Source organism: Papio anubis, chromosome 2 (genome assembly GCF_008728515.1).
Source record: "Papio anubis isolate 15944 chromosome 2, Panubis1.0, whole genome shotgun sequence".
In the NCBI taxonomy this organism is placed as follows: Eukaryota; Metazoa; Chordata; class Mammalia; order Primates; family Cercopithecidae; genus Papio; species Papio anubis.
The window spans coordinates 183,756,118-183,769,937 of NC_044977.1; the positions used below are offsets into that span (position 1 = coordinate 183,756,118).

General features: G+C 43.9%; 1 protein-coding gene across 1 annotated transcript; it reads right to left on the reverse strand.

Moving 5' to 3' along the window:
* Positions 1-436: 436 nt before the first annotated feature.
* SST (somatostatin) lies at positions 437-1,930 on the reverse strand. The gene is made up of 2 exons (XM_003895257.5): positions 1,663-1,930; positions 437-802 (listed from the first exon to the last, which is right to left on the reverse strand). The coding sequence occupies exons 1-2, from the start codon at positions 1,798-1,800 to the stop codon at positions 590-592; spliced, it is 351 nt and encodes a 116-aa protein (XP_003895306.1). The 5' UTR covers positions 1,801-1,930; the 3' UTR covers positions 437-589.
* Between the last annotated feature and the right edge of the window lie 11,890 nt (positions 1,931-13,820).

Here is a 13,820-nt window from a genome sequence, read left to right on the forward strand (position 1 = left end):
GCTATTTAAGCCAGACTTTTTCTCAACCACTAAAAGACTTTTTTCCTTCCATCTTTTCATATGTTATGTATTTTACATATCAACCTGGTAGATAGTTGGATTTTTCAGCCTAACTATTCACACACACTCATTTCAATAGTCCAACATATAATTTAGGTGTATTTAATATGTAATTAATGTTTGTGTCAGCCCCTCCCAGTAATTATCATTGAATTAAAGTTTGAATGCATAGAGTTATGTGAAACTATTTAGGTTTAAAATGACTCATGTTATAATAGTTATCATTTAAAACGTAAACTTTATTGCCACTGAGAATTTTAAATAGATCTTTGTGAACATTGACGTGCCTATCTCAAATAACTTTACTGAAACCACCACTCAAGCTTTTTATGTATTATTGAACAGAAAGATTTACTCAATAGAAATCAAATTCACATTTTTCATAATTTCACCATAATTTTATTTTATATTTACAGTCTTCAATTTCTAATGCAAGGGTCTCGCTGAGGATTTGGAGGATTAGGGAAGAGAGATGGGGTTTAGGGGTGAGGAATCAGAGGTCTGGTATGGACTTTACTAATTAAGAAAGCTAACAGGATGTGAAAGTCTTCCAGAAGAAATTCTTGCAGCCAGCTTTGCGTTCTCGGGGTGCCATAGCTGGGTTTGAGTTAGCAGATCTCTGCAACTCAAGCCTCATTTCATCCTGCTCAGCAGCCTGGGACAGATCTTCGGGTTCCAGGGCATCATTCTCCGTCTGGTTGGGTTCAGACAGCAGCTCTGCCAAGAAGTACTTGGCCAGTTCCTGTATATGGCAGAAGGGATAGAAAAAGAGAGAAAGAGAAGGAGGGAGGACAATGGAAAAAAATTGAAAAGCCTAAATTAAAGAACAGATTTGGTCACACACAAAATCCAGTTTTTACAGCTGCGCATTTTTTGTCACATTTAAAATCAATCCAGGATATAAAAATAAGGGTAATTGCTATAATTACCAAGTTACACAAAAAGACTTTAAGAGCTCAAATGTTTCTGCAATCTTTCTGTCCCTGTAGGCTTAAAACACACACACACACGCGCGCGCACACAGACACACACAGACATTAAGACCTTTCTGGTAAGATAAAGTGTGTGCCAACAATTTAATTCAATTTTCATATCACGAGCTACAAAGTAGAATTGTTTTACCATTTTACCAAGTAAACTGCAAGGAAACGAGACTTCTCACAATCTCGAACATACTGCGTTTGGTCTTTAGAGTGCCCCTTTGCCCTAGTCCCGACGTTTAGAAGTGACATACGCGAAGAGGTAGCAGCTTCCGAGGTCTGCGTTTCAGCACCTGGGTCAGCGCTTCCCAGGGTCAGCACCAGGGATAGACGCCATCATCGCTTCGTGCCCAGACAACTACCCAGGTTTTGGAATTTTCTTGAATACCAAGTAAGAACTCACCTGAACTGTGCCCGACTCTGCTTATCATGGGGGAAAAAAGAGTTAAAAGGGGATTTTAGCCTTTGAAAGTTTTCTCAAGAGCTTTGGGAGATGAGGGACCCAGAAAAGCACCAAAACTCTTTAGAAGGACTGAGCATCCCTTACGTCCAAACCAATGGGGCAGGAGCAAGGGTAAGGGAGGGCTGGAGAATCCGGGAGACGTCGAGGGAGTCTCCTTACCTGCTTCCCTGCGGCAGCAGCCAGGGACTTCTGCAGAAACTGACGGAGTCTGGGGTCCGAGGGAGCGCCGGTGACACCGCCCAGGGCCAGGACGATGGACAGCGCAGCCAGCGCGCACTGGAGGCGGCAGGACAGCATCTCGGCGGCGCCGGGAAAGCTGAGCTGAAGAGTGGCTGGTCAAACTCTAGGCACGGATCAGCAGGCAGCAGCGATGGCTCCGAACCTCGCGACTCCTAAAGCGGCTTGTGTGCTCTCCACCGTCTCCCTCGGTTTTAAACTCTCTCTCTGACGTCAGGCTAGGAGGCGCCCCCAGATCTCACCAGCCCTTTTACGCACCATTAGTCTCGCAAAATCAATCACAGAAGACAAGGGAGGCGACAAGATCTAAAGTGTCTTACTTAAAAAAAAAAATACTGCACACGCACAGGGACTCACAATTCCACAAGCCCCACGATTTATACAATCTTTTATTTTCACTCAGTGCTATGAGCATACACATTCCATAATTTCACTCCCACACATGCACACTCAATTACACACAAACAGAGGCTCAAACACTCAGCCCTTAAAGAGCAAATACACTATCACCCTTAAATGCACATAAATGTACCCAGACAACTCCATCTGTCATCATACTCAAACATTTTAGGAAGGCCCGACAAATGCAAAAGGACATGTGTATGGCAGGTGGAGATCAGAATCATTCCTCTAATAACAGATCTGGGAATGAAATACGGACAGTAAAAGGACTGCGCCCTCTTTATTTCCTCCATTATCTCATCAAAAGTCTTGAAGATGTAACAGGGCTCTGAAAGAACGTCACTCTTCTCTAAAATGGGGGAGAAGGTACCTCTGGCTCACTCTCCCTCCCTGATTCTCAGCAACTGAGACTTCTGATCTACCCGCCTTTCTATTGTGTCCATATGTATGTATGAGTATGTGTATATGTATGGGAGGGAGAGAGACAGAGAGATTGAAATTGACTTCATTTTGGTGCTGAGAAATTTAGAACTGGAAGGCAATCTAAGAAATCATCCAATAAACCTCAGAATTTGAATCCGTAAGGCCGAGTAATGGTCAGTAAATTGTTCTCATTCACATACTGCATACTTTGAGCAAAACCAGACCTCCACATTCCAAAGCCAGAGTTTCTTCTACCAAGCTCTGAGTTTTCTAACAGATTCCTGACCAGTAGGCGTAGTTTTATGTCAGGAAGCCTCAGTTTAGACATATAAAGTCTAGGAACTCCCAAAACATATATGACCACTATTGTGTATCTATAGTGGGAAAGGATCAAAAGATTCTTAAATTCAGCTCTGCCTGATCTCCTAGACACAAAGAAAGTTTAAGAAAACCTGTTCTTGAATTCTGATTGAACTCTGGTTAAATGTTTGCTCTTCAGGCCAGAGTTCTGACTGCTTTTATCTAAATAGTTCCTTACTGAGGAAGGACCAACTAATTTCCTAGCATGGACGAGATGATCCCTACAGGATCTTTAAGAGCTGATATCTTATGAGCTTCAAAAAAGCCAATATTAGCTAAAAAGATATGCTGCATCTCCGGAAACCATGCGAAGCTCACATTATGTATTAAAATATTCTCAGTACTTAGACCTGAACCACAGTGTTGAGAGGCAGAAGGCAGAAAGGTTTGGGAAGTATCCTGAATGCTTGAATAATTGTCACTATTTCCTTTTGTGCCTGTAATCCAAGGCAAAGAGGAAATGCACAGCAAGAAGTGTTAAAGCTTCCAGGTCTTGACAAGACTAAGCGGGACATTTAAAGTGGGACATTAAAAAGTCATTCACATGTGTCAGAATAGTCTAAGAGATCAGTGAATCCGGAGCTGTGGAACCCAGCCCTAGGAAATACATGTTATATTCTCTAAATCTTGCAACTCTCTCTGGCCCCTGACTAAGGACTCAGAGTTTAGTTCTATCAGTGTGACTGTCCCTCCGTACCTCCAAATGGTCTCATGTCTCCTGTATCCAGGATGTGGTCTTTGGCATTCCCACTGAGTAGGAAAGGAGGATTTTTCTAAAGCAGGAGCCAGTCGAAGAACAAATAGCAGCTCCCCATCTTCCCCTGTGCTCTAGGATCTCTTCTCTCTCCTTCCCCGGATGCTTGCTCGCCTCCTTCCCCATCCCTGTCCTCTCCCTCTACACTTTCTCCTCCTTCTTCTTCCTCCTTTTCCTTAACCTTTCTGCAAATTTATCTTTCAGAATTTTGCTCATTCAATCCTTCTTTTGTCTCCTTTCTTGACTCTGTATCCTCATTCCTTTGTTTTTCTTGCCCTTCTCAATCATTTTCTGAGTTTGGTCTGGTTCAGCCCGGCTCTTTCCCTGCCTTCTCTCCCTGCTTAGCCAGGGCCTATCCCAGTCTCTGCCTCAAGACATCTCTCCTTCTCCTGTCTCTCTTCTTCTCTTTCTTCTTCCCTCTTCAGCTGCTTCTCACCAAAAACAAACAAACAAAACACTTCATGATCTCTATCTGTTTAAGTACCTACTTATGAATAGTAAACAGTGGCTTCCCTCGCACCCTGCTGAGGAGCTGAGGCTGTAATGAGATGACTTATGGGTTTTGCTTTTATTGTTTTTACTTCCTGGAGTGTTATGAGTCTAAGAACCACTTATTAGAGAAGCCAGGACAAAAAGGAACACAAATTCTCCCTTGAGCCCTCCATGGTGAGTTATAGCTTAAAGGTTGGTTTAGCATAAAGCACTTCAAACTTTCCCAACCTGAGCCTTCTGCAATCAACCCCCAGGGCATCTCTCCCAAGTCTCAAAGCTGGAAGGGAAAAGTGGTTTGTGGTTGTATTGGGGACCCTATTTCCCAGACCAACCGAGCTCACTAGGAATCCTTACCCAGTCCTCTGTGGCTCACAAAGCACTTTCTCATCCAATACATCAAGGCATGTTAGTCCCACCTCACAGAGGAGGAAACTGAGGTACTTAGACCTTCAGTGCCTTACACGAGGGCACACAGGCAGGAAGTGGCATGGTCACAGGGAGAATGTTACTTCACTTGAGAATGCTTCATGCTTCCCTGACTCAGAGATGCCAGAGATTCCTGGCTGAGCAGTCTGCAGCCGGGATACATGCACCTCTAGAAGGCATCCAAGCCTCTTTCATGTGCAGTTTTTTCTGGACAGGATATGATTTCCCACCTCCCTTGTGGAATGTACATTTTGGTGTGACTACCTGCCAGTATAAGGAGTAGAAACTTATTTTAATACAAAGCAACATAATCTGTGACTAGACATAGACATTCAATGTTAAGCAATGTAAGGAAGGAGAAAGTGCCTGTAGTGGGAGTTGAGAGACCTGGGCTCTAGTCTGGTTCTGCCACAACCAACCATGGGACGTCCTCTCTGGGCCTTGGTTCTTTATTTGCAAAACAAAACTTGGCAGGTCATCTTTGTGGTTCCCTCCAGCTCTGATAATTAATGAGTATAAATTTGAGGAAATAAAAAGGCAAACTAGAATGTACTATTATTGTTAAGATGTTATCATTTTCTCAAGATGAGAATTTTATATTGGAAGAGAACCTGGTTTTTATGTAATACCAGAAAGGAGGCTGGGTGCAGAGAGCATTTCCCAGGCCTATTAGAAGATGTATTCTTGAGTCTTGTTTCTGCTACTGACCTGCCCTTCTCACTCTGGACCTCAATTTCTCCATCCATAAAATTGATTCACTCAACCTCTTTCTACAGCTAATTCCTGAGAAGCTTTGCTAGACTGACGCCGATGATACAGCAGTGAACTGGATAGGCATAGTCCTCCTGAGAAAGACAAAGAATAAACATATTAACCCAGGTATGTTCAACTATGTTAGGGTTAAAGCAAAGTATAGAGCATAATGGTAGGGGGAAGATGCTTCTGAGGAGGAGCTCTTTGAACAGAGCTGTTTGAGGCAAGGGAGCTAGCCATGCAAATATCTGAATAAAGATATCTCCAACTCAGGTGGAATCAGTGCAAAGACCTGAGTGCAAAGACAATCAGTGCAAAGACCTGAGGCAGAAGTATGCTTGGTAAATGCAAACAGCAGCAACAAGGCAAAGACTCGAACAGAGTGGTTAAAGCAGAGAGGGTTAGGAGATGAGGTCAGCAAGGCAGGCCAGGACCAGATCACAGAGAGCCTTGAAGGCTGTGGCAGGGAAACCCTTCTGAGCAAGAAAACTGACCTGATTTGATTCTTTTAAAAATAATGCCTTCTGCTCAGTGGGGAATTAATCGTAGGAGCACAAGAGCTCAAGAAAGGAGAGAACCTCAGAGTCTAAGAAGTGTTTAAGAGAGAAGAGGAGCCAGGGCAAAAGGAACACAGATTTTATTTGAAATGTCCCATGGCCAACTGTTTTTTTTTTACTGGGAATCCTGTGCTCTAGACCTACTTCAGGTGACATAAGATGATGTTTGGGGCGAAGGTGGTAGCCATGAAGAAGATGAGGACTGGTTAGACTTAAAGTTCATTTTGAAGTATAGTAAGCAGGATACGATGATGGTTTATTTGGATGTTGAGTTAAGGAAATGAGAAGAACCATCAACAATGCCTAGAGAGTCATCCAGATTATCTCTCAAATGCCTTCAAGTTTCACAAATTCCAGAGAGGTCAGGAAGTGGGTTTATGCCAAAAACTTCTCCTGGACATTTTGCAAGTAGAAAACCATTTTATTTTCCAGACAGAAGACAGTGAGAAATAAAGTCAGTGAGGAGAAGCAACATGGAAGAGCATAAACAGTCATGGGTTGGGAGTCTGAGGCCCCAGGCTTAAGTACTCAGTTTGCATCTGCTTAAAATGGACCTGCTAATCCTCTCTTTTTCTCAAACAAGATTTGAGAACCAAATAAGACCATGTAAGTGAAAATGCTTGGTAGCCCATAAAATGTCACAGGTTTTCTTATTGCTGCTCAGATGGAGGCAACCAGTCCTAAGCCGAAGGTGATTCCAATGAACCAGTCAATCACTTTGGGAGCTGGAGACTCTGCTGAGGCTCTGACCCAAGAAGCATGCAGACCTTTCTCAGTGGGAATGTGTCGGGTGTGACTTAAAGGTCTAGAAAGATCTCACAGAAATGCAGCAGACAGGTGCTGAAATCCTTCCATTAAAAAATACTCTCTTCTCCCTTACATGTACTTACCTAGGAGGTATAATACATTAAAACTTAGTAACTATTAACATTTTAATGTGGATTCATTTGTTGAATTGTCTTCTAGATTTATAGCTGGCAAGTGGAAGGTTTGATTTAAGTAAAGCTGGGAGAAGGAGACCAATTTGGAGTAAGAAACCATGCAGCAGAAGACAGATTGTGTGAGATGAGCTGTTGGGGATGGCGGTAGGCTATGAGTATATAGACACTTCAAGGGTGCATGGATGAACATCGCATAGGGACCTTTTCTTCTAAGCAACCCCACCATCACGGAGCACAAGAATTAAAACTTGCAACCCTCCAAGGGCTTCCATTCAGCTGGAAAATTCCCAGCTCAAGCCCCTGGAACTGCTGATGGTAGAAGAGCCAGACCTCCCTGACAAATTGACTTTCACCACCTTCCACAAAGCCTAGGACAAAGTGATTGCTTTAGGTAAGAAAGGGCAAAGACCTGTAAGATTACCTGTTCTTGGAGAGGGATGGGTGGTGACATCACAGGCTCATGTCTTGCAGCAGTCTCCTATCCTGTCACTTTCCAGCTCAAAAGCTTTAAATGAGTCCCCAGTGCCAGTGTGTTCAAATGCACACACAGCAGCCTGACAGCTGTATTTCCTTTGTGACTTTCCCATGAGTCTCCCTCTTCATGGTTCCCTGTCTGCCAGCCCTCCTAATCCCTCTAAACACTCCTCTTCCCTGTACCCTCCCATCTCCATTTGCACATGCTGTTTCCTCTCCTGGAATATCTTTAACCCGTCTCTAACTAATAAGATAATGTAGCCTATTCTAAGATATTTCCAAGAGCTTCTCACTTAGAATCAACGGGGCCCACTCCTGTGTCCAAAAGTGTGCCTTTCATGCCCCTAGCAGAGACCCTCACATATTTCTGTTCCTTGGGAGTCTGTACGTCTCATCTAAAAGTGTCAAGGCTCTTGGGAGGCCAAGGCAGGTGGATCACTTGAGGTCAGGAGTTCGAGACCACCCTGGCTAACGTGGTGAAACCCATCTCTACTAAAAATTTTAAAAATACAAAAAATCAGCCAGGCATTGTGGCGGGTGCCTATAATCCCAGCTACTTGGGAGACTGAGGCAGGAGAATCACTTGAACCCAGGAGCCAGAGGCTGCAGTGAGTCGAGATCATGCCACTGCACTCGAGCCCGGACAACAGAGCAAAAACTCCATCTCAAAAAATAAAAAATAAAAATAAAAGTCTCGAGGCTCGCTGAGGGTAGAACCCTTGTCTCAACTATCTTTATTTTCTCCTCGGTGACTATGAAAATGTTAAGCACAGAATATTTGTTGAAAAATGATGGTCAAGTTGAAGACAAATTTCTCTGTCCTTATTTGTGGGTCTCTGTGGATTCTGTAAGTAGGACAAGCATAATGAACGGCAGCTAACTGAGGTCTGTATTACTTGACACACACAAACACACACAGCCCCCAACCCTAGGTAGCTGATACTTTCAGGAACACATATCTATTGATCCCTTAGTCATCTCTGAGCTTCAGAAAGGACAAAAATCTAAATGCTGAGGCTCAGTGTAAATGTTCCTCTATATTAAGAACTAACTGAATTTGTCACGTATGTGTGCTAACGTAGTCACTGAAAATGTAAGAGTCTTCATATTGATTGGAAGACCAAGGGAGGAAAGATCTGTTTACCACTGAAATAGGCATATGTTCCTGGTGCACATAGAAGTGAACAACAGCGCTAACTCACCTCTATGTAGTATTTGACAATTGCTTAAGTGTGTTAATAACATAATGACCCCAACCAGGCAAGGAAATGGAGGCCTAAGTTACGTAGCTAGTGTGCAGCTGGGCTGAGATCTGAGCCCTCACTGTCACTCCAGCGTTGCCTTTCTCAGAGGAAAGGTAAGATATATAAGGAAGTTTTCTTCCTAATTCTCTCAGCTTCCCTTTCTCTTTGTGGGTCCATTGGACACTCCAGAAGCTTCGCACATGTTGCTCTGATTTCTGCTCGGGGCTTCCCGATTAAATAAAATTGAACAGTGTTCCACCCCACTATGCCACCCAGAGAATATCTCCCACTTTACTTGACCTATTTTCCTTCCTAAAACAAGGCATTAAACCTGAGGTTTTCCATGAGCCTTCCCAGAGCAGTCAACAGGGGAGGTGTTATCTTGGTCAGATCCCTCCAGTGCAGGGTCTGGAAAATGAGGCCAGGAATCAATGGCCCTGTCTCCTGGAACAGCGGAAAATACATGGCAAAGTTCCCCTTTGACTTGATCCAGAAACCTCCCTTTTGAAAAAGTACGATGGAAGCCACATAAGCACAAAAATCCGCCATGGGATGAAAGTATCTCTGCAACAGTTCCAATTTTCTCACACTCAAACTTATTAGTATTACTCTAGACAGGTGTTTCCTAACCTTGGCTTCACACCAGGATTGCCTGAGAAACATTTATAAACCACAGGTGCTTGGATCCCAACTGAAGTGATTCTGATTCACAGGTCTGGGCTGGGCTCAGAGATCTGTGTCTTGTAAAAGCTTAATTCTAGTCTGAAACTGGATTGTTACCACCCTAGAAAACTAGTAGGTCCTAAACCACTGCCCACTGTCATTCCTCTCTTATCTCACTCAGCTCTGTTTCTTCTTCCCTCTCCCTGTCATCTTTCTCTTACATTTGTCTCTATTTTCTTCCTTTTTTTTGCTTTGCTCTTGTCCCTGTCAATCCTCTGTCTCATTTTTCTTTTTATTTTTCTGTCTCCTATTTGTCTCTTCTTACTCAACCACTACTGCCCTTTTCTCTCTTGAGAACACCAGGGGCGATGAGGTTGGCTTTGACTTGTTGAGGCTAAAGCACCTGCTTAATTGACTTTCCTGTTATTACCCCCTAGAGTTGAGGGAAGGGGCAGGACTGAAGCCACAAAGGATCCACCTACTGAACAGAACCTAAAAAGTGATCTAGTCCTACCCCTCAGTTTACATATGGAAAAACCAAAGCCAAGAGAAGAAAAGAAGCTCTCTCGAGGCCACATAACTAGTGTCAGAGTCAGAGCCTCTGTTTTCTGTTTGTTTGTTTGTTTGTTTCCATTTTCTTTTTTGAGATGAAGACTTGCTCTGTCACCCAGGCTCGAGTGCAGTGGTGTGATCTCAGCTCACTGCAACCTCTGCCTCCCGCGTTCAAGAGATTCTCCTGCCTCAGCCTCCCAAGTAGCTGGGATTACAGGTGTGCGCCATCACACCCAGCTAATTTTTGTATTTTTAGTAGACATGGGATTTTACCACATTCACCAGGGTGGCCTCTATCTCTTGACCTCGTGATCCACCCTCCTTGGTCTCCCAAAGTGCTGTGAGCCTCCGTGCCCAGCTGAACCTCTGATTTTTAATCCTATCTTCTCTCCATGACACAAGTACACTGTGACATTCCTTGAATCTCTCCAACCAAGTGGTTGAAATCCTGTTGCAAGATTGGCAATGCCTGTCCTGTTCTCTATGTACCTGACAGTCAGCCTAAAGCCAAATCCCATTGCCTGATAAGGGTATTTAGTCTACAGAGAAAGCTCTGGAGGTTCATGTGCAGAGATTTCGAGATCCCCAGATTGGACCTTCATGCTTTGTGTCTTTATCCTTTTCTGGCTGTGCATTTCCTAATCTTACAAACCAACCAGACCTGCTGCTCAGCGCATGCTTCTGGACTGCTTCCGCCCACCGGCGAGGATGCTGTGGTTAAGCTGAGTTCTCCTGCCCTCTGCTGGCTTGACTAATAGAAGGCGTCATCTAAAATTTTAGGGCAGGATGTCGTTCATTCTTTTATTTACTCCAACAACTTTTTAAGAGTGCTCACTATTAAAAAGGGTGCTCACTATGCACTAGGTTACTGCTGCTGCAGTTGCAGAGAAGCATGCAAAATAAACTCTTCCTTCAAACATTCAATTATTAAACACTTGGTGCCAGTGTCTGGGCTGGGCATTCAGATACTTGGCTTCAAAAAGAAGACAAGATTTGGTAGCTTTTATAGATTTTTGTTCTGAGTCACAAAATCAAAGAATCAGCACTAACAGGGACTACAGATACCTTCTAATTCAGAGTATTCATTATAGCTCCCCTAATTAGGTTTAGAGTTCTCTGCACACAGTCCTCAGGGACTGTCAACATGGGGAGGACACCTGTGACAGGGATACTATTTCATTGATTAGGATTCTACCATAAAATCTCACAGAAACAAAGGGTTTCAAGGGGAAACAGTGTTCAAAAACTGCAGATTTAATACAAACCTTCCTTTTGCATGCAATCTGAAAGCTTCCCAGCCTCACAAACCTGTACTTACAATTGATGTCACATTTTTAACTGGTCTCAGTGTTTACTGGCCTAATCCACCCCTTTTTTTTTTCACCCATATCTCAGTTTCTTTGCAAGGTCACCTTCTGGCCATGAGGCAGGGAGGGCGCCAAAAGAGGTTTCGCGTGAGTTGAGTGCTCCCTCTTGTGGCTATCCAGGACATTGTTTCTGTGCCTGGCCAGAGCTCCCTGGGTCCCAGGTCAATCCCAATGTTGTGCCCAGAACTGAGGACAATTCCCTGACCCACAGCTCTCTTCATGTTGCTGTAAAGAGCCATGGTAGAGTCTCATACACCGGTGGCTTTCAAACTTTTTGATGGGAACTTATGTGAGAAAGACATTTTACATCATGATCCAGTGCACTCATGCATACTCACACATACATTTCTCAAAACAATATTTACCTTTATTTCTTACAATAAATTATGATATTCCCATTATTTTCTATTTTGTTTATTTTTCTGTTGAACGCAGGTTGTAACTGGGTCATTAAGTGTGTGATCCACTCCTGAGTCACCAGCATGAGTTTGGAATGCACTGCCTTGGGCCATGGCCCACCTGCATGCACTTGGCTGGCACTTGGAGCTTCTAGGCTGCCATTCTCTCCATGGCTGCTCAATCCTAAAGTGCCACAGGACAACATTCCTTGCTGTCCTGGGATGCTAGAACTCCCATCTTCTCTTATTTCTCTCCTCTGCGTTCCATCTTTTTAGAGGGTCTCGCCGCAGAGCTGCTTAGGCCCCTGGTTGTTAAGACAGCAGTGTTTACCAAAAGCAGTGGGCTGAATGGTGGCCCACAAAAGACATGTCCACATTAGAACTCCAGGAACCTGTGAACACGACTTTATTTAGAAAAAAAAACAAAAGGATCTTTGCAGATATAAGTAAGCTGAGGATCTTCAGATAAAAGCATCCTGGATTTTCCAGGTAGATCCTAAATCCAAAGATAAGGATACTTACAAGAGACAGAAGAGAAGACACAGACATAGAGACCAAGGCCACGTGAAGTCAGATGAGTGCAGGGACACAACCCAAGCCAAAGAATACCTGGAGCCACCAGAAGTGAGAAGAGACAATGAATAATTCTACCCTATAGGGTAGAATTGGAAAGAGTGTGGCTTTGCTGACACCTCGATTTCAGATTTCTGACCCCCAGAACGGCAAGAGAATACATTTTCATTGTTCCAAGCTACTGGTTTGTGGCAATTTATCACAGCAGTCACAGGAAACACGTATACTAGCCACACCTCTCCTTTCCCCAAGCTCCAAGGGGGTCAGACAGAGCTGGATTTGAGTCAGTTCCACACCATGCCTGGGACCACTGCTCCCTTTCAAACCCCAAGCTTTTTCATACAGTCGGGCCCATTCTACCAAACACCTTCTTCTTAAAGATTAGATTAGACTAAGAAGCCCTAGAGTCTGCTCTTGTGATGTTGCTCCTGTTGCAAGACCCCACTCCACCACACTCGCTTCTGGAAGACGTGCCTCAATCAGCTCAATCCCAACTGCGGACATGTTGGAATTTTTTCTCCCAGAGGTTCCTCAAATGTTACGCACATCAGTTGTTAAGACTGGAAAGCAGGTGTAGCACGTCAGTAGAAGTGGTGGGTTAGGTGTGAAGATAAAAGCCCAGAAGAGTGCAATGATTTGCCCAAAGCTGCACAGTCAATACGTGGCAGGTGGGTGCTTTCTCTGAATGCTAACAACATAAATATGAAGAGTTTCAGGGTTTTTCTCCCTTCCCACAGCATTAAAGGAAAGATAAGATCAAGCCTACCTTTCTCAGGCATATTGTGCCTCAACTCAGCTTTCGACGTGTTTATATCACCAACTGCTTCGCTTAAGGGAAATCGCTGCTGTCTCCTGTTTACCTTAGCTCTGCAGTTCGTTGTCATAAAAACTTTCTGATAAATTGGTAACCAATGCCATGCCTTAGAGGAAAATAATAATAATAAACTATTGGCTAAGCCGCATTTGAAAGCAGGAGTCACATGGAAACAGACGTCAGCTTTGGGTTCTTAACAAGAGAACAAGTTCAGCAGAAAAACTGTGTTCTTAGAACCAGGGAGAGGCAAGATAAGCTCCAGTCAGAAAAGATTCCCACAGTTAGCAATGAGTGCACGAGATAACTTCCCAATCTCCTCCAGTCCTTAGATTCCATGTCTCTCTGGAGCTGTTCCTTCGGACCCTAATCCTCATTTTCTTCTTTAAGAGGCTGGGCCAGGTGCGGTGGCTCACGCCTGTAATCCCAGCACTTTGGGAGGCTAAGGCAGGCGGATCACCTGAGGTCAGGAGCTTGAGACAAACCGCCCAACATGGCAAAACCCCATCTCTACTAAACATGCAAAAAAAATTAGCCCGGTGTGGTGGCCCATGCCCATAATCCCAGCTACTTGGGAGGCTGAGGCAGGAGGATTGCTTGAACCAGGGAGGTGGAGCTTGCAGTGAGCCGAGATCGCGCCACTGCACTCCAGCCTGGGCGACAAGAGCAAAATTCTGTCTCAAAAAAAAAAAAAAAAAGGCTGGACATTTCTGCACACTCTTGACAACTTCAGAGGAGACTGATGCAAAAAACATATACCATCTTCCAAGAACCTACAACATAGGCTCCCAGAACTAGATAATTCTGAAACGAGACAATCTCCTTGTGGTTTGTTGTTGTGGTTTGCTTGCTTATTACAGCAATTATCTTATTGTCTGTCAATAGTATTT

What these genes read in the sequence shown, in the direction of transcription:
- SST (XM_003895257.5), bottom strand. Translation starts at nt 1,800, where the DNA reads ATGCTGTCCTGCCGCCTCCAGTGCGCGCTGGCTGCGCTGTCCATCGTC. An exon ending in CTGCTGCCGCAGGGAAGCAG is followed by an intron (nt 803 to 1,662) that starts GTAAGGAGACTC and finishes TGCCATATACAG; the next exon opens with GAACTGGCCAAGTACTTCTT.